Here is a 20903-nt window from a genome sequence, read left to right as displayed (position 1 = left end):
CTGGAGTTTTCACATTGATCTCAATGTTGAAGTTCACAATACTAAACTGCTGCTAATCCAAGACGTGTAAAATTTCAAACAAGTCAAAATATTAGGAAGAGCTGTGTCTTACATTGCCTTTCTCCTTATGCAAATGGTCAGAATGTCATTGTCCCAACCAGCATTTTGTACGAGTTGATTTTTTAGGCAGGGGTCAAGCAAGTTTGCAGACACAGTACTAGAAGATGTTTAAACTTTGCTTAAATTTGGACAAATAGAGCAGACACAATAAATGGAATGAGAATTTATTAGCCAGTCGTTAACTTTCAAAAATGCTCTGGTACCTCCATCTCATACCATGGCTGATATTCTGAGCATCAAAACAGTAAAATGACATAAAACAGAGGAATGGTTCAAATTTAATTCAATTTTACCTATTTTTCTTTTTTTTTTCAAAAACGTTTTTTTTGTATATGATCAAGGTCTAGTCAAACCATCCATAGACCTGGCAGAGTATGTGGTTTTCTTTTTTTAAGAAACATTTATCATTTTGCAATGTTTTCAGTGTTTTAGGTTTTTCAATGTTTAAGTTTTTTTTCTCTTTTTCCATCGGTGAAGCAGGTTTCAAAATGCTCAATCTGGGGAGAAAAACGTACAAGCATCGATCGGTTAAACATTCAGAAAGAAGTCTTGGCCATTTTGGTCGAGACACTTGACACACCTCAGACGCTGGGAACACCAGCGGGGGTGGTGGACTTTTGAGCGGCCTCTTTGGCCTGGTGGGCCTGGAGCACAGCAACGGCCTCATCCACCTAAGTCAAAATGGAGGACAAATCACCTTAGAACAGAGCGGGGAAACAAATGGATTATGTGCGCAGTTAATTCATTAATTAATTCGGGTCGGCCGACCTTTGAACGCAAGGATTCGGGCGATTCAAGCATGTGAAGAAGCTCAGAATTGTCAATCTCTAGCAGCATGCCAGTGATCTTGCCCGCCAGACTGGGGTGCATGTTCTGAATCAGGGGGAACAGTCGCTCACCTGAGAGAACAACAAGCAATCTTAAGACACTTTTCACCATTTGATTCAAAATGCGCTAGTAAATGACTAACCCAGCATCTGCTTCTGTTCCTGAGGAGGGGCCGCGGCCAACATGGAGGCGGTCAAAGGCTCCTGTCCTTGGACATGGACAGCAGGCTAAAAAAAAAAAAGAAACGATGATGGCAATCATTTCATATCACGCAAGAGAAACAGACCAATCATTTCATATCACGCGCGAGGTGCATTTGGAACAAAAGAAAAGGAATGTACGAACCTGCTGCTGCATGGCGACTTGAGGCTGGGAGGCCATATGTTGCTGAGGATTGCGGACACCGGCGGCATATTTGTAGTGCGTCATGGCACGCACGGGGGCAGCGGTGGCCGAAGCGTTGGCGGGGCGCTGGCCGAGGGCCTGGGTGGCTGCAACGCGACAAACCAACTAAGGGCGCTTTCACAAAGACGGCGACTAAAGTGAGGGCCCTCGTGGCACTCACGCATGCGTTGAGAGGCCATCATGCGCGGGACCTGGGCGTTGGCGGCGGCGGCGGGACGGATGGCGCTGAACGCCTGGGGCCTGGGAGCCGACGGCCGCATCGCATTGGGCATGTTCTGGAAGTCTGGAGGAACAATAATAACAATAAATTACATCTTGCCAAGGCAAACAGAAATGCACGCATCAATATTAAGAAGGGTTCCTCACGCTGCGGACGCACCGCCTGAGTAGCCCATCGAGGGCTGGGACGCAGCTGGGCCAGCTGGTTGGCAGAGTAATACGCGGCACGGTTTTGGGCCTAAGGACAAATGCATCCAAATAGCCGATTCCCCAGTAAGAAGAGACAGTCAGCCACGCCACACGCCAAAAATGGGCCCATTTGATGAAAACGAAGGACTCACCTGGGGGATGGCTGCCATGAAGTAACCCGAGGGCGGACCTGCTTGGTACGGGTTGAGAACGGGGTTGGGCACAGCTCGGACAGTGGCCATCCTTTGCATGTACTGGTTGGTTAGATGGGCCTGACGCTCTTCTTTACGTTGAGCCAGGGCAACGTACAACGGTTTAGTGGCAACTATACGGCCATTCATCTCCGTCACAGCTTTGGTGGCCTCTTCCGGAGAAGAAAAGCACACAAAGCCAAAGCCTTTGCTACGGCCGCCCTCCATCATAACCTGCGAAGACAAAGTTCAAGAGCATTTCAAAGCTGCAGCGGTGTGCCGATTGGCCGCCGGGCCTTACCTTAGCACTTGTTATTGTTCCAAAGGGAGAGAATTCCTTGCGTAGCCGCTCGTCGTCAAGGCCGTCATCCAGGTTTTTCACATACAGGTTAACACCCTGAGAAAAAGAGACTGAATTTTCAGTTGCTGCCTCCCATGGCTGTTTTTGTCACCATCAGAAAGTCCCACAATTGGGAAATTTCAACCATCTCAGGATTAACGGAAACAAACCTGGTATCTGGTCATGCGATCTTGCTTCATCTGCTCAAATTTGCGCTTGAGCTCATTCTGGCGCTCACCCTTTTTCTGTGCGCGCCCCACATAAACTTGTCGGCCATTCAGTTCTTTACCGTTCATGTCGTCCACAGCCTACAAAGAGATAATACTCTAAATCACCTGCTACGACATGAAACAACATTGGCAAATAGAGCACATGTGTACGTTATATCCTCTTTCTTACCTTTTGAGCGTCTTCATGTCTCTCAAAGCTAACAAAGCCAAAGCCCTTGGACTTTCCACCTTCGTCTGTCATGACGCGGATACTGAGCGCCGGTCCTAAACAAAGTACAAATGGTTCACGAAAACTCATTATTGGTGTCGCTGAACATTCTCATTCAATGGCATTCAACCTGCCAACTTGTGAAACCCGAACAGCCTAGTAAGACGCTGGGGTGCATTTCCGCTTGCTAGCGTTTTTTGAATCATTTCAAATAATGTACGACAACTTTCATATGGGAATGGTAATCATTTATACTAGCAGCTATTAGCCGAGCGAGGACGACAGGTATGAAACTCAAACTGGCGTCATTTTCAAAGTCTCACTCCTGGAAATGCTTGGGAGGAGTCCTCACAAAACGACTGGAGTTTTCTTTTACTTCTCACTTTGGGTCCATTTTTCTCCCGCAGATGCCATTACACGACAATGATAAAAATTGACGCGAACTCTTGAGTCTGGCCTTCGCGAATGAGCAGTCACTCTGGATTCCAGTAAAGACCCGTAGAACGCGCATGCGCAATTCATCTAAAGCACAGGTGTCAAAGTCAAGGCACGGGGGCCAAAACCGACCCGTCACATCATTTTATTCGGCCCGCGAAAGCAAATCTAACTTGTGAAATTCCACCATGCTCGTTAACGTCCGAACCAAAATTTCAAATTGTTCCATGTAAACCACAAAAACTGCCATTATTTTTGTACTTCAAATTTGAAAACGAGTTATTCATTATTTTGTTGTGTGCCATGTATATGTGGAGATGAGGAAACATTTATATGGTTTCCCAAAATTCATAATGGCTTTCTAGGGGAAACCGCGACTACGATGTGGCCCGCTTCAAATGAGGTTGACACCACTGATGTAGCAATGTGCCGATCGCCTGTTCACGTGTTTTGAAGTAACGTTGGGTACAGCACTTACGGAAATTAAAAATAAAAATTAACTCCTTCACTTCACAGTGCTCTCCTGGTGTGCCCCAAGGCTCTGTCCTGGGACCTCTCCCCTTCATCACCTACCTTCTTCCCCTTGGCAATATTCTCCGTACTCTGCTTTGCAGATGACACCCAACTACCTCCCCAGCAAACCAATCACCTCCCGGATTGTACATTGCAATTCACTTCTCCTTGGTGTCCCTCAGAAACTTCTCCACAAACGTCAACTCGGCCAGAATTCTTCGACCTGGATCATCACCAGAACCGCATCCTTTCACCACATCACCCTCCAAGAGCTCCACTGGCTCCCGGTCAAATATAGAATCAACTTTAACATTCTTTTTATACATTTAAAGCTATCCATAACCTTCTTCAAATTTCTATTCCCTCTCGTTCCCGCAGATCCTCTTCCTCCCTCCACCTCCTACCAGTCTCAGCACGATGGGGGACAGGGCTTTCAGCTGCTCTGCCCCCAAACTCTGGAACTCACTTCCTCCCAACATTCGCGACATCAATTCTCTTCCCACCTTCAAATTCCATCTCAAAAGCCACCTATTTAAAATCGCATTTTCTGTGTAGCTCTCTCTTGTTTTTATTTATAACTGTATTTTATTGATTGTATTCTATTGGATTTATTGTTTTTACTGGAAACCGTAATGTTCATTATTAACCCGTCACAGGATAATGAAAACCGTAGTTTCTACGGCAAAACCGGAGTAGTTGGCCGGTATGCAATTGAAACTGATGCCCTCTTGTTGCAGAACTTGACATGTTGCCCATTACTCAAGCAAGCCATCAGTTCATGCACAGCAGATAAGACAAATGTACTCAAACATTGGCGTACAAACGCAACTATATAGCCTGTCAGATTGAGGCACGCCCCAACCTGTGAATGTTTGGTATTCTTTCGGATGCACGACAGTTGTGCAAGATGATGCATTGGAGACCTGGGTTTGGTTGTGATTAAACGGCGAATGGTGTTTTTAACACTTACCATATTTCCCAAACAACTCTTTGAGCTTTTCATCATCCATTTCTTCCCCAAAATTCTTGATATAAACATTGGTGAATTCTCTTGCACGGGCCCCAAGCTCCGCTTCCCTCTCTTTGCGTGACTTGAAGCGCCCAACAAATCTATTGACCAGAAAAAGAAAACCATTAGCCAAGTCAATTTAATATTTAATTTAATTTATTTTAAATATTTAAAACATTCAACATAATCAGCCTTGTGTACGGCCTTTTCATTCTGCATGTAGCAGGTCACACCGCTCGGTCATCACGTCCAGCGTGTGCGTGGTGAAGGGCGGGCACCACACAATTAAGCGCTGAGTCAGGGAGCGGAATGACAGGACTCCAGCCACGACGACATGGCATCTCAGTGTTCTTTTTGAGAGCAGCGACGTGACATCATACGAGAGGTTCAAATCCGAGAAGCTGACAGCTTTGGTGTTATTTTGGCCAATTTATGTACGGGAAACGGCATCTTTTAACTACACTTTTCCTTTCGACGCGAGCAAAGTAATGGCTTCCTTTTACAATAAATGGAATATCTTGCCAACGAGGGGTCTAACAATCAGAAAAATCGGTTTTTTAACCCCCTGACTGCAGCACGTACTTTCAAATACTGGACCACTGTATTTATTTCATGCTATTGTGTGCAGTGCTATGTGAAAGGTTCTTTATAGGCGACAAAGCAAACAGTCACTGTCGCGTGACAAGACTTGTAATTTATTTTTCAAGTTTTACATTAATGGCTTGTCCAAAAATGGGACGTCCACTCGCAGCAATCTAAAAAATAAAAATGGACGTCCATCCTGGTATTGGGGTCATTGATTTCCTCAAAAATGTCACAAATGTATTTTGTTGAAAAAGTAAGTGACACCTATATTAATATGCGAATAAATTAATAAAGGTGTCCGTCACTTGGACAGCGAGAGGGAGTGTGGTCCGGGGACTCGAGGAATTGACTTTAACCTTCCAGTTTTGTAGATTGCAACGTTGCAACCAACGTCAAGTAACCGCATTTAAACGAGATACATTTTGTTAATGATTAATCACACTCAGAATTGTATAGTTTGGTTTCAGTAACTATCATTCATGACTAAAAGATTAGTAAAACACTTTGCGTGTCAATCATAATCCCACTTACACTTTTCTGTCATTGAGCAACATGCCATTCATTTTCTCAATGGCCCGCTCAGCAGCCTCGTGGGTCTCAAAGTGTACAAAGCCGTAACCCTTTGAGCCATTCTCATCACAAACCACCTTGGAGAGGGAACATTGAGCACTTCAGTAACAAGCACAAATACCATGCATCCAAAATACATTTGACAAACAAGGGATTCTGTCATGCCATATATTGGTTAGTGTGCAAAAGCTTCAAGCCAATAATAACAAGCGCCGTTCCACCTACCTTACAGGAAAGGATATTTCCAAATGCTGAAAAGGTATCATAGAGGGCCTTGTTATCTATGGACTTGTCCAGGTTCTTAATGAAAATGTTGCCCACTCCGCTCTTCCTCAGCGAGGGATCTCGTTGAGACCACATGATGCGAAGCGGCCTGCCTTTAATCACGTCAAAGTTCATGGTGTCCAGGGCCCGCTCGGCTGAAAACATTTCACGCGTAACCATTATACGACGAACGAGGCAGTACGCAATGGGTAATTGAGGGCAAGGCGTCTCTGATTCGAACACACGCTACTTCAAAATGGAGTCAACAATCACTCACTCGCTCGCTCGCTCGCTTTCAACAAACGTTCCGTCGGACTCACCGTCGGCGGGCTGCTGAAAGTTCACATAGGCGTAGCCGAGTGATCGACGGGTCATCATGTCCCTGCACACTCTGATGGACAAGATAGGCCCGGCCGGGCTAAATTTCTCGTAGAGCATGGCCTCGGTTACGTCCGGATGCAGGTCCCCCACATAGAGGGAGGCCATGGGATAGCTAGGAGCGCTGGGGTTCATGATGACGGCGCGTGCTCAAACACCACGCGCGATGGCAATCGGAGCTGTACGAAAGATGGAAAATGTCCGTCTTCAATGTGAAGCGGCAATCTTCGTAAACGACGGGGCGCTCGGGCGAGTTGTTCCGTACGTTACCTCGCAGGGACGGCAACGTGGGCTCGCTAGCCTGATTAGCAAGCTATCGGAGCGGGGCCTACCTGATGCGGCGAGTGGGACTAATTCCTATCCGCGTCGAGTGCGGGCAGAACGAAATCGCCCTTAAACCCACGAAACGACTTAGTTACAATTAACGACAACGACGAAGAGCGTTGCTCGAAACGTGCTCGACACAGCTGTTGAGTTACCACGCACGCTTTCAATTATGGCGGTTAGATCTTGACGATAGCTTGTCAGCGTTCGTCTAAGGTTCTTCTTACTCTTCGCGTTGCTTGAGTTCGCAAATTAAATCCTGCTTCACCGATTTTTTTTTCTTATAAAAATATGTCTGCGTGCGCGCTCTAGCTTTTGGTTTGTTTCATAATAATAAAATGTGTGCCGTGGCTAGCTACGGAGCACACCCAACGCAGACGGATTACAGGAATGAAAGGAAGGTCGGTCGAGGTTGTTTCCAGATAGCAGTCGAAACCTCGGGGCGGGCCATACGCCATGTGACGCCATGTGACGTCACGTCCGTCGCCATGCCTTATTGCTTATGCTGTCTTTCATCATAAGCAGCCGTTCGCGTAAAATCCATTTCTTAGCCGACCCCACCCGATCATTTTTTTAAAAGATAAGGCTTGGCCCGAGAATTGTTGGTTGAACTTGCTGCGTGCTCATTTTATTTAAAACATCTTCCAGGTGATGTTTTTTTTCACATTTCCAAATTAGGATTGAGACCTCGGAAAAAAACACAGTTGCTCAATTCAACGTTGGAAACCTGCATTAAACATTGTGACGTTTAATGCGAAACTGTTGAGATCTTCAGCGCTTTCGCCATGCATTTGGGAGAATAAAGAGTCGACATGGTCCTCTTGTTTAGATCATACAAGTCGGATATTTATTTGCCGGAGCACATCTTTCCGACACATTTACATAAACTGGCTTTTATCGCTGTCAAGTCACGTGATGTCGCGTTGCGGCTGGCTTGCCAGATCAGCTCAGTATTACAGCATTACATAAAATGAGGATACAATCTAACTTTCTTAACACCCCCACTAAGTACAATAGAAAATAGTAAAAATAGAATAAAGTAAATAGAAAAATGTAGACTCTGTCTTACACATTTCAACTTCCAAAATAATTGGTGCAAACTCAATCAACTTTGACTTCAGTTGGACAATACACCAAGTTCATTTTACCCTCATTAACAATTGACCTGATGACGTGATATTTCATGTCCACATGTTTACACCTCTGTCTATGAACAGGATTCTTAGCAAGTGCAATTGTTCCCTGGTTGTCCTCAAATACAGTTGTTTTCTTGTATTGGTAGTCATCATTAGCCTCAAGTAAGCGCTCTAGATATAAGCACTCTCGTATTGTTGAAGCTAGAGCCATATATTCTGCTTCACAGGTGGAAAGCGCAACTGTTGGCTGTTTCTAAAAGAGCTGCTTTTACTAAGACTAACACAGTATCCTGTAGTACTGCGTCTGTCACTGGAGTCAGATGCCCAGTCCGCATCGCTGTAGGCTTGAATACCTAGCTTCTCACTGTCATCTCTTTTGAAACTCAGACCTTTTTCAGCAGTGCCTTTGAGGTATCTTAACACGTGTTTCACAGTGTTCCGTTCCTCCTCTGTTGGCTCAGCAAAGTATTGCGACAACCTGCTTACCACAAAACTCAAATCTGGTCTGGTACATGTAGTCAGATAGATCAGACTACCCACTGCTTCCCTCTAAGTTCTGACATCACTCATCTTCATCGCATTTTTGGAATATTCCAACTTTTGCTCACAACGTGTCTTTCGAACCTTACAATCATACATGTTGAAACGCTGTAGTATCTTGTTAACATCTTGGCGAACCGAATTTGCATTCTTGGTGTTTTTGGAAACAAAGTTTAATCTCTGCTCCAATTGTCATAGGAGACCCAACAAAGGAGAGGCCGCAATGGCTGGTGGGATGCACCTGCAGAACTAGAGTTGGCACACCCACCTGATGATTTGGGATCAATGACAAAGTCCATATTGAGAATAGTTTTGTTTTCCAAAAGCATAATGTGTGGCATTTATTGTAATGCATGACAATTTTTATTGCACATATTTCTCATCCAACCATCTAGCGAGCAACGAATTGTTACAATTAGGCTTGATTGAATTGAAAGTATTCAATGTTGGAGATGCAATGGAGGAAATCCAACGTTTATTAAGACAGCATGCAGATGCTAATTTATCTTCTGGCTGCCTTTGCGTACAGTGATGACATTTGTCAGTTCAAAAGTAGTTTATAGTTACGACTACAAGTGCAGGATAACCTGTCAAGATTGATTTGATTGTGAATTATTATCATTATTATTATGAATTGGATGCAGTGCACATTGGAGTAATTGACTGCAGTGCACATTAAAGGAATTTCTCGCCGGTAAGAATGAAATTGGCAAATGAGTTGAGTGGGCACCGATGTCAGAATCAGAATCATCTTTATTGCCAAGTGTGTAGGACACACAAGGAATTTGTTTCCGGTAGAACACGCTGCACTAGTATCGTTGTCAAAAAAACTGCTAAGTGGCACTATACAGTTCAAGTCAGCCAGAGATTCAGGCGAAATCAGATATATTGTGTAGGGCTTCCACGCTAACCAGCTTCTTTCAGAATTGAGAGAGATCCTTCAGAAGGGGGGGACTCCTGCAGAATCCGTGCCAGGGTGGCCGCAGATGAAGCTGGGTTGCGCGAATGGATGTCCTACGCAGAAGCGAAACTGACTGTCAACTGGTGCCCTCCAACTGAATGACAAAAGGCGAGTACGAGTTGACCATTTACACAGATCGCCATAATGTTGACGACCATGTCAACTTGTGCAAATTGTAGAAGGCTGTCCTCCACCCATACAATTTGGTGACATGCAAATGTCCACCAAAAACACATTTTTTGCAGAGATGATTTGCTTGGGTGCCAGAAAAGGAGTAACAGCAGAAGAAGCTGTGCTCAATGTACAAAAATTCCGTGGTACACGCTACATGAATTAGTTCTCATGCAGGTGTTGAGAGACATGCCAAAATTTGGACTCCAAATTTTTGACCAATGATTGACAAGCAGTTTTATGCAAATTGATGTCTGTGTAAGCTCTCAGTCGTACAGGAGTGGTCCATCGATGAGAAGGTTTCTTCAGCCGTCATCTGTACAAATTTGAAGGTTTCGGACGTTTCGCCTCCTATCCAAGAGGCTTCGTCAGCGAACTAGGGTCTGACTGGTCGTATTGATGATCTGGGCAATGTCCAAGAGGGATCGTGTTCCGCGCAAACACGTTCCCAATTGGCAAATTGAGACTTTTCATGTCTCAACAGGGGGGAATGGCAATAGCCTAGATCATCATTGCCAAAATTTTCACTTTTGGTGTTGAGTGATGTTAGCTGCAATATCATTCCCACAAGAAAGTGGTGCCCTCCAGAAATGCAGACTCACTAACAACTAACATACACTAACCAACTAAAATCTAACAATAACAATGTCTGCCATTTCTGTGAGAGAATGCATTACAGAGCCTAAACGATGAGACAGATTTTGATAGGGAAAGAAACCCCAAGAAAGTGATGTGCAGAATGATACCATCCTTTCGACATGTGACCTGGCACAAGTCTTCTTTTAGTCTCCACAGGACGGAGCTGCGTTTTGAAGAAGATGACGTGGGCCACGCCAAAGTGGGATGGACCGGTTGCGGAGCTGCTAGCCGTCTTAGCAGCTACAAGCTTCGTCTGGACTCGCGAGGACACCACACCGTTCGTCAAGAAGATTCCCGATGCACAACTGGAGCCGAAGATCACACACCTTTTCCCATTCACCAGCTCGTCTGTACCACACCCTGGGGCCTGCTTGCGACAAATGCTACAAACAATTTTGTTCCTACTCGTCATCCTGGTGATCACCATCCAGGATCCCATGAAGATTTGACTATTGTAGCTAGAGAATGACATGACTTTGATTTGAGAATGTTTCCATTATGATTTTCTTTTCTGTTCACCTCGACCGATGTTAAAAATGTTCGTCAGGGGGGAGATGTTAGGGTAATTCGCCATACAAACATCTCTAAACATCGCTCTGTAATCTTTGTTTACATTTTGAACTTCCTCGTATGTCATATCCTGCCTTCCTTTACACGATGTCGCACTTTTAGTACGTCACATCCTGTCGCGTCATTGCTATGCACCGCATAAATACTCCTGCAGCCCGTTCATCTCTCTCTCTCCATGCTCGCTCTTCCGTCCGCACCACAATGCCCGTGCTCTCCAAATTAAATCAACTTTCTGTTCAAGTCCTGGCTCCCTGATGATTTAACCATCGATCTCCATCAACACCCGTCGAAGCAATGAACCAAGGGCGAACGATAAAAAATAACCCAACATCAACAATGTTGAGTGATACGCAAAGTCACGAGTGCAAGAGTTATAAAAATAATAAATGACATTTTTATTTAATGCATAAGTTTATTTTTCACTTCACTACAGTACAAAAGCATGCTAGATACGCAATACATGAACCCAATGAGAAAATTACATGCCATATCAAAGATCCCCCATTTATTGCCCCCGCTTCATGCAGTACGGCACAGGATCGGACATATCGATAGTACAGTTATATCGACATTTTTCTGACTCCCTAGAATATCGATATAATGAGACTTTACTGTACATACGGATCAGGCGTTGGCGCGTGAGACCACCGTCACCGTGGCAAGAACCGGGGGAGGGTACACAGACGCTGGCCGCGGTCCGGCCGGCACTAAAGCCTAGGCGGGTCGGTGCTCAGAACACCACGTCGGGCCCACAGCCGGCGCCGCCGCCTCTTTGGGGCAGTTCGTTCTTCTTCGGGGCGAGGTGGCAGGTCGGGCGTGTCGGCGGCGCAAGGACAGCGGGGTCGGGCCGCACGTTGGCGCGGGTTGAGGTCGCGCTTCTTCCCCCAAGCCATTAACTCTTTGAACTCTTTCAACAGTAGCCAAAATGGAACTGTATAGTGCCACTTAGCAGTTTTTTTGACGACGATACTAGTGCAGCGTGTTCTACCGGAAACAAATTCCATGTGTGTTCTACATACTTGGCAATAAAGATGATTCTGATAAAGATACAGTAAAGTCTCGTTATATCGATATTCAAGGGAGTCCGAAAAAATATCGATATAACCGGGACTATCGATATATCCGACCCTGTTTGCATGTAATTTTCTCCGTGCGTGCATAGAAATAGTATCGATATAACCGGGACTATCGATATATCCGATATCGATATAACGAGACTTTACTGTATCTGAATACAACACAATTAAATACATGTATGGAAAATGAAAACTGCAACGTTTACATTACTTACGTTAATGAAGTATTCTGTGGCACGTCAAACTATTTCGCGATGAAGGAGTTGCTTGTTGGATTGTCCCCCACAGCCACGATTGCCTTGTACGTTGTTCGGATAGCACAATTCGTTTCCCCATGGTTGAAATTGGTGTCAAACATCAGTATACTGTATAAGAAGACTACAGTATTGTGACGTTCTCATCCTCTTTGATCCAGGTCTGAAGTCTTCGTATGCCGTCTTTATTATGGTAGAAAATGGCGTCTGCTACACTGCGCAAGACACGAAACTGTTCACGTGACTTTGTCACGTGAACAGCTTCCGTGCCAGCGGTGCCACCGATACAGATTTCGATAATAGTGGTACTTTATAGAAACCCCTAAGCAAATATCGATTCCCCTTAAACTGCTTTTGTATAGATATAAACATAGCAAAATGGCCGGCGGGAGATGAAAAAGAGCACCGTAGTCACCGGATTATCATAATAACCATGTATCGTACTTGTCAAGTTATGTTGGTTTTTTGAGTTCTCCCTCTAACTAGAAAAGGGGTTTTGGCTGTGTTGACCGGGGTTACACTGGGACTTCACTCTTTGACTCCAATGATAAGACAGATTTCTCCTTTCTTTTTCCTCCTTTATTTTGGACTTAATCGTCTCTTTTCTCATTGAAAAGACAATTGGAAGATTGCAAGCTGATTTCAAGATTGCAAGGTGAAAAACCTTTGAAGAAGGTAAAACACAAACAGCACTTAGGTTTACATTTGAAGGCTTAACAGGCTGGTTTTGACATTAAACCATCAAATCAAATTATCAAATAAACGGTCACAATAACAGGTTCTCTCACCGTCAGCCACCCTGGTCTTTACACAGTTGAACTCTACTGTCTTGGTAAACTCCTAGAGCAGTACTTGAACCGAACCGAACCTGAGCAGTGTTGCAACTGACTATTTTAAGGAGTGGTTGCTTCTGGTGAGAGCCTTTCTGATTTCTGAATGGCTTTCAGCTGCTGGCACACCTGCCTTCATTTCAGCTCTCTCCTCTGGGGGGAAAATGGTACCACTCATCTTTGGACTACAGCTTCGGCCATATTTGTTGTTTCCCGAGACAGTACTAACCGGACCTAATTATACATAAAAAGACTAGAAATTTGCCCGGAAATGAAAATAATAAAATGTGGATGGGTGGATGAGTGGATTGGATTGGATTGGATATGCCTTTATTAGTCTCACAGTGATGGATAGTGAGGGAGGGATGGATGGATAGATGGATAGATGGATATACACACGCGCACACACGCACTCACTCACTCGCTCGCACAATAACTGCTTTCCTATTTTAAAGGGTTGAGAACCTGTTATGGAACACACCATCCTAAAAGTTTGAAATCCACACCCCTCAGGGAAAAAGTTGCCACATTAGCAGCCGACAATATAAGCACCTATTAAATACCAACTGGAGCCCATCCCCTCATCCTCACAATTTCTACAAAAGGAAACATGTAAACCTAAACTCATAGGAGTGATACAAGTTTTTACAGAACTGAATTACAGTCAATTTGGAGAGAGCAGGCTAACAATAATGTTATAGTAGTCTCAATGTTTAAGGTACTGATGAATAAGAATCAGGATGACGGCAGGTGGGCACAGAGGACAAACAGAGATTTGCTTGCTCGATGGGTTTCTATACATCTTCGCCATGACTGTCGGCGCTCCACAACTGAGGAAAGAAATAGAGAAGACAGAGAAACAAAATTCATTTCAAATCACGTTAAAATTATGTATTTTCAGCTTCCCCTGTAAACGGGCTCATCATGTATGTGAGTGGCCAAGTGGTTTGAGTGCAAAAGAACATAGAGGCCCGGAAAAGTGTCATTGGAAAGAACCTCACTGTGATCTGAACAGCGGGTGTCTGTCATTTGATATATCTGCTTCTGACTGATAGGACATAACACACCATTTCATTTTCTGTTCCTTTTGCAAATTTCCTCATTGTGGGACTATTAAAGGCTTTCTGATTCTGATTTCTGCACTTGGTACTTGGAAACCTTGGGATGCGGTTTAATTGTCAAATTTGTGCTTGTGTCATGGAATTATCGGCAGTATGTCTTGGACTTCCTTTCCCCCTTTCCTCCTTTCCCTTCAGGGATCGCCACAACAAATCAGTTGCCTCCATCTAACCCTGTTTTATGCATCCCCCTCTCTCACACCAGCTACCCTCTCATGTCAAGTTGTTCACAATATCCATAAACCTCTTCTTAGGCCTTCCTTTCGGTCTCCTGCCTGGTAGTTCAAGGCTCAGCATCGTTCTCCAATATATTCACTTTGTCTCCTCTGGACGTTTCCAAAGCATCTCAGTCATGTGACTTTCTCTCCAAAACTTCTAATATGAGCTGTCCCTCTGACATCCTCCTTCCTGATCCGATCCAACCTGGTCACTCACAAAGAAAACCTCAACGTCTTCATCTCTGCTACCTCCAGCTCTGCTTCCTGTCTTTGCTGGTCTCACCGCAGTTGTATATACCTTTATACCTTTATACCTATATACCTTTATACCTTTATACCTTTATACCTATATACCTTGAAGCTGAAACTCTTCTATCACACATCACGCATGACATTTTTCTCTAGACGTCCCAGCCTGCCTCTACACGCTTCTTCATCTCTTTTCCACACTCTCTGTTGCTTTGGACAGTTGACCCTAGGTACATTCTCCACCTTCTTTATCTCTTCTCCCTGTAACCTCACTGTTGTACTTGGGTCCCTCTCATTCACACACATACATTCCGTCTGGCTGCGACCGACTTTCATTCCTCTCCTTTCCAGGTCAAATGTCCACCTCTTTAGTTTCTCCTCCACCTGTTCCACGCTCTGGCTACAGATCACAATGTCATCTGCAAACATCATAGTCCAAGGAAATTCCTATCTGACATCGTCTGTTAGCCTGTCCATCACCATTGCGAATAAGAAGGGGCGCAAAGCTCACCCCGCTCTGACATACTGCTCTGTCACTCCAGACGTCCTCACGCAGTACCACAGTTCTTCTCTGGGCACCCTGTCATTCGCTTTCTGCAGATCTCCAAAGACAGAATGGAGTTCCCTCTGACCGTCTCTGTACCTCTCTCTTAGCATCCTTAAAGCAAACACTGCATCAGTCGTTCTCTTTTTTTTTTGGCATGAAACCATACTGTTGTTCGCAGATTCTCATTTCTGCTCTGAGTCAAGCTTCAACGACTCTTTCCCATAGTTTCATTGTATGGCACATCAATTTTATTCCTCTTTAGTTACTATAACTCTGCACATCTCCATTGCTTTTAAAAATGGGCACTTCGCCTCCATTCGTCAGGCATTTTCTCACCATCTAAGATGTTGTTGAACAACTCAGTCAGAAATATCACTGCCACGTGCAAGGGTCGGAGGATCAAACTAATCAGTTGGGCTCACCTTGATACACATCGTGAGCTCACAAAGAGTCCTTTGGCAACGATTAGATGCAAGAATGCTTATTTACCCATACTTTAGGGCCTACACATTGAGGAAGCCGCAGTTCGATGATAGAGTTTGTGATTGTGTCATCCAACTATCGGCGGCATATCTTGGACGCGAAAGGTGAAGAAGTCGGATGATCATCACCTGTTGGTGCTTTGGATTCAATGGTGGGGTGGTGATCACTCTAAACGTTGTCAACGTTGCCCGCGAACATACACAGGGGGTTAAAAAAAATACAGTGCTAATTTGTGGAAAGGTTGTTGGTGTTTTGATGCAAATGGAAATTTTTCACACAAGTCTCATTCATAGAGAACAATGGGTATTAGGACTGCCCTTGATTATGTTCTCCTCAGTAAATTTCACATGAGCCAATTTCTGATGAGCCCAAATGGTTTTGAGGCAACCGTCATGGAAAAAGAAGACGAGAACTTCCGTTAGGGGATTATCTGCTGCGGATTCACACAGTATACATTTGTATCATGCTGCACATATTTTGTTGAGATATATCTTACACCGGTGTAAATTTTGTGGAGTGTTCGCACGTATAAAACTGCTTACTCAAGAAATGCGTGTTAACCCAAGTGCAGCCCCACTTGCGTTCATGCGGCCGTTTCTGGGGCTGTGCAATACGATAGGAATAATCCGGAAATAAAACACGTCGATGCATAAAGTGTACTTCCTTTTTCCCCACCCTGTTTCTGATATATCGAAAAACCATGGTTCAGACTACTTCAGGCAAATCAAAGCTGTGGTCCAATAGACACAGTCAAGGGATGAGAGAGAGAGAAAGGAAATATGACGTAGAGCGCAATTCTCAAATTTGTTCGGGTTTTGTTTTTTCTTGTTTGGGTGCCGATAATGCGCTGGCCATGGCCTCTGGCAATGTTTTTTACCTTCAACAAGGGGGCAGCGTTTCCTTTTTTTCCATGTTAGCACTTTGTTCCAGCTTCAGCAGTTGTTGAAGCGCTATATAAACCAATATGGATGTATTGCATTGTATTTTGGACAGCTGCCCTCATTTCAAGGTCACAAAACTCCAGACCCATATAATTTAGGAATTTACTTTTTTTCTGATGAAAGATGAGAGTAAGATTTCTTACGCTGCATTGACAGTTTATGTAGTCCTAAAAGTCAATATTCTGTGGGTCCTTGAATTCGAGTGACAATGACAAAAACCCTGGCACAATGAGATTATGTCAATTCACAGAGCGCATCATTAAATGTTCTACATGTGCCCATGACATTGAGTTTGGAGCGACTGTTCTCCAAGCAAAAATAATGTTTGTGAACGTTGCACTTCGTAGTGTGAAGATAGGCGTCATTGGCAGACACCGACTGTAAGTGTATGGAAAAATCTGTGGCCCTCTCTGTACATCTACTTCTTCTTTTCGGCTTTTCCCTTCAGGGGTCGCCACAGCTAATCAATGTCCTCCATCTAACCCGGTTTTGTGCATCCTCTTCTCTCACACCAGCTACCTTCATGTCCTCTTTGACAAGATCCATAAACCTCCTCTTCGGTCTTCCTCTCGGCCTCCTGCATGGCAGTTCAAGGGTCAGCATCCTTCTCCCGATATAGTCACTTTCTCTCCTCTGGACATGTCCAAACCATCTCAATCTGGCCTCTCTGACTTTCTCTCTAAAGCCTCTAATATGAGTTGTCCCTCTAATTCTTGTCTAACATCGTCTGTTGAATTCCTCCGTCACACCGTCAGCACACCTCACCACTGTTTTACAGTCATGATCCATGTCTTGCACCGCTCTGACATACTTTTCTGTCACTCCAGACTTCCTCATGCAATACCACAGCTCTGGCACCCTGTCATACGCTTTCTCCAGATCGACAAAGACACAATGCAATTTCTTCTGCCCTTCTCTATCATCATTCGTAAAACAAACACTGCATCTGTCGTACTATTTTTTTTGGCATGAAGCCATACCGCTGCTCACAAATGTTCACTTCTGCTCTTAGTCTAGCTGCAACTACTCTTTCCCATAGTTTCATTGTATGGCTCATCAACTTTATTCCTCTGTAGTTAGATCTCCCTTGTTCTTAAAAATGGGCACGAGTACACTTCGTCTCCATTCTTCAGGCATCTGTTCACCATCTAAGATATTGTTGAATAACCCAGTCAGGAACACCACCGCCACCTCTCCAAGACACTTCCATACATCGATTGGTGAATCATCAGACCCGAGTGCCTTTCCCCCCTTCATCCTCTTCAGCGCCCTCCTCACTTCATCCTTGCTAATGTTTGCTACGTCTTGGTCCACAACAGTCACGTCTTCTACTCTTTGTTCCTTCTCATTTTCCTCATTCATCAATTCTTCAAAGTACTCTTTCCATCTTGCCATCACACTACTGGCACCTGTTAATACATTGCCATCTCTATCCTTAATCACCTTAACCTGCTGCAAGTCCTAACCATCTTTGTCTCTCTGTCTCGCCAGCCTGTTAAGATCGGTCTCGCCTTCCTTGCTGTCCAGCTGAGCATACAAGTCATCATAAGCCTCTTGTTTGGCCTTTGCCACCTTTACTTTAACCGTGCGCTGCATCTCCTTGTACTGCTGTCTACTCTCGTCTGTCCTGTCAGTGTCCCACTTCTTCTTTGCTAACCTCTTTCTCTGTATACACTCCTGCACCTCCCCATTCCACCACCAAGTCTCCTGATCTACCTTTATCCCACTCGATACACCAAGTACTTTCCGACCTGTGTCTCTGATTATGTTTGCTGTACGTCTGTGTAAGCTCTCAGTCGTACAGGAGTGGTCCATCGATGAGAAGGTTTCTTCAGCCGTCATCTGTACAAAAGTGAAGGTTTCGGACGTTTCGCCTCCTATCCAAGAGACTTCGTCAGCGAACTAAAGCCTGACTGGTCGTATCGGCCCCATTTATATATCCCTAAAGGGATATTATCCCAATATATATAGGGATATATAAATGGGGCCGATACGACCAGTCAGGCTTTAGTTCGCTGACGAAGTCTCTTGGATAGGAGGCGAAACGTCCGAAACCTTCACTTTTGTACAGATGACGGCTGAAGAAACCTTCTCATCGTATGTTTGCTGTAGTTTGCCAGTTATCTGGAAGGACCTCTTGCCCACCCAGTGCTTGTCTTACCTCCTTCCTAAATATCATGCAACACTCTTCCTTTTTCAACTTCCACCATTTTGTCCTCACTTCAGCCTTTGGTTTCTTCATCTTCCTCACTGCCAGCGTCATCCTACACATCACCAACCTATGCTGTCTGACTACACTGTCACCAACCACTACTTTGCAGTCACTGATTTCCTTTAGATGGCGCCGTTGACACAAAATGTAGTCTACCTGTGTACTTCTGCCTCCACTCTTATAGGTCACCCTATGTTCCTGTCTCTTCTGAAAGAAAGTCTTCACAATAGCCATTTGCATTCTCTTAGCAAAGTCAACCTGTCCATATGTTTAAGATATAAATGTATGTAGTGTGATACCTTGGCTTGCCAACTTAATTTGTTCCCAAACCGAGTGTGTAAGGCGAAATGTGTGTATCCCCAAAATTAATTTCCCAAAGGAAACCATTAAAATGAGAATAATCCGTTCCCAGTTCCCAAGAAGACATAATTTTCTACTTTCCAATTTTCTAAGCCTTAAAACTACACAAAATACACCTTATTTTATGTATAATAAATGTGCTATGGTACTATAATTAAAGAAATAAACTGTACGGTTTAATAAAGTCGTTTTATTTACATATAGTGCCTCTTTGAAATTTTTTGATGATGATACTAGTGCAGCGTGTTCTACCGGAAACAAATTCCTTGTGTCTAATTTAAAGCAGTGAAATTCCTTGTGTGTTCTACATACTTGGCTATAAAAGATGATTCTGATTTGTGATCGCTTGATGGAATGGAGTGGCCGGTTTTTTGTAGCATTAAACACTTGATGAGGAACGTAGCCTTCTTCTTTCACCATCGTGAGGAATGATCATCAATTGTGTTCTGTTTAGCCAGGGTTGATAGCTTTTTGCATCAAGTGTACAGATGGATTGTGCAGGTTATTTGTGAAGCCAGATTGATGGTATATTTTAACCTTGCAGTCTACCCTCTGCCTTTGAACTATCAAAGTTGAAACGAGTCCAAATTTCAATGTTTTCTATCATTTTCTCACTCTCTGTCGTATGCCTATCTCTTTAATGTTTAACCTTCCGCCCATCAATGCTGCGCTCTTGACCAATCACGTGGCTTTAACCGAAGACTGGGGGCGGGGAATAGAGGACAAAAAAGAAGTCGGCTGCTATTTTCTTTTTGGGAGAACAGCCTCTCTCTCTCTGTCTGTAACCGCCCGCCCCCCACTGCTGCGTTCTAGAGCTATCACGTGGCTTTAACCAAAGACTGCAGGCGGGGAATAGAGGACAATAGTAAAGTTGTCTGCCATTTCCTTGTTAGGAAAACGGGCTTGTTCGCGAACGACACATCACTCATTGTGGCGCTCCGTGTGTATTCGGAAAATAGTTTGTATGCCAAGGTAAAATTTTCATAAATTTAACGTTCGTAAACCGAAAGTTCGGAAGTCAAGGGGTTCGTAAACCGAGGTATCACTGTATAATAAATTAATCTATAAATACAGAGGGTTGTGTCAGGAGGGGAATCCGATGTAAAACCGTGGCCAAAACAAACATGCGAATCAAACCTCTGAAGATGGAGGACACTGATTCGCTGTGGCGACCCCTGAAGGGAAAAGCCAAAAGGAAAAAGAAGAAAGAAGTTCAGCATTGTAAATAGAGGAACTTACTGTCAAGTTGTCTCTCAGTAGTTGCAATATCAGAGTGCTGTCTTTGTAAGCATCTTCTGTCAGCGCGTCTACCTCAGCAATGGCATCATTAAAAGCCTGCAAGATAAAATACCAGCTTTTAGGGTTGGATTGGATGTACCTTTATTCGACTCACAGTGATTGACAATGACAGAAAATATCTCATGAGCTCTTACCATTTCAGCTACTTGACAGGCCTTATCAGGCAAGTTGAGGATCTCATAGTAGAACACAGAGAAATTGAGTGCAAGACCAAGACGGACTGGGTGTGTGACCACCAGATGCCTGCTTGTTTCGTTAGCCTCATTATAGGCTTGTTCCGCGGCTTTGATGATTTCTGAAGTCAAATAAACATTTTATTCAGACATCAAAGAACCAAAATAGATACGATGCGTTGACTTAATACAACATTTGGTTGGTTTATCCTCGACCAATCACACTGAAATCACACTAAGTGATGAATATTACGTGACGATCTTAGATCTCAGATGACCATGTTAATGTCTGTCTAAAGAGCTGTTTTGGATCCAACC

General features: G+C 44.1%; 2 protein-coding genes across 4 annotated transcripts in view; both read right to left on the bottom strand.

The window, feature by feature from the left end:
* Positions 1-268: 268 nt before the first annotated feature.
* LOC148896139 (polyadenylate-binding protein 1A) lies at positions 269-7207 on the bottom strand. Of its 2 annotated transcripts, none has more exons than XM_088997775.1 (16): positions 6817-7207; positions 6427-6663; positions 6068-6261; positions 5804-5919; positions 4649-4788; positions 2692-2786; positions 2463-2600; positions 2254-2349; positions 1914-2186; positions 1720-1810; positions 1514-1636; positions 1294-1439; positions 1091-1175; positions 889-1019; positions 701-791; positions 269-617 (listed from the first exon to the last, which is right to left on the bottom strand). In XM_088997775.1, exons 2-15 carry the CDS (start codon positions 6617-6619, stop codon positions 702-704), a joined length of 1911 nt encoding a protein of 636 aa, XP_088853901.1. In that variant the 5' UTR covers positions 6620-6663; positions 6817-7207; the 3' UTR covers positions 269-617; position 701. The 2 variants fall into 2 exon arrangements, with proteins under 2 accessions (XP_088853901.1, XP_088853900.1); XM_088997774.1 differs by having other exon boundaries at positions 6755-7206.
* Positions 7208-13293: 6086 nt separating this feature from the next.
* The window catches only part of LOC148896138 (14-3-3 protein zeta-like), a 20471-nt gene continuing 12861 nt past the window's right edge, over positions 13294-20903 (bottom strand). For both annotated transcript variants that reach the window (XM_088998008.1, XM_088998009.1), the window contains exons 4-6: positions 20547-20707; positions 20353-20448; positions 13294-13815 (exon numbers count right to left, since the gene is read on the bottom strand). In XM_088998008.1, the coding sequence (XP_088854134.1) occupies positions 13780-13815; positions 20353-20448; positions 20547-20707 (293 nt within the window). In that variant the 3' untranslated portion in view covers positions 13294-13779. The remainder of the gene's footprint in view (positions 13816-20352; positions 20449-20546; positions 20708-20903) is intronic.

Source organism: Hippocampus bargibanti, linkage group LG06, assembly GCF_051943395.1.
Source record: "Hippocampus bargibanti isolate YZ-2025 linkage group LG06, ASM5194339v1, whole genome shotgun sequence".
NCBI lineage: Eukaryota > Metazoa > Chordata > Actinopteri > Syngnathiformes > Syngnathidae > Hippocampus > Hippocampus bargibanti.
Note: the sequence above shows the minus strand (reverse complement) of the source record. Positions and strands in the feature narration are given on the sequence as shown.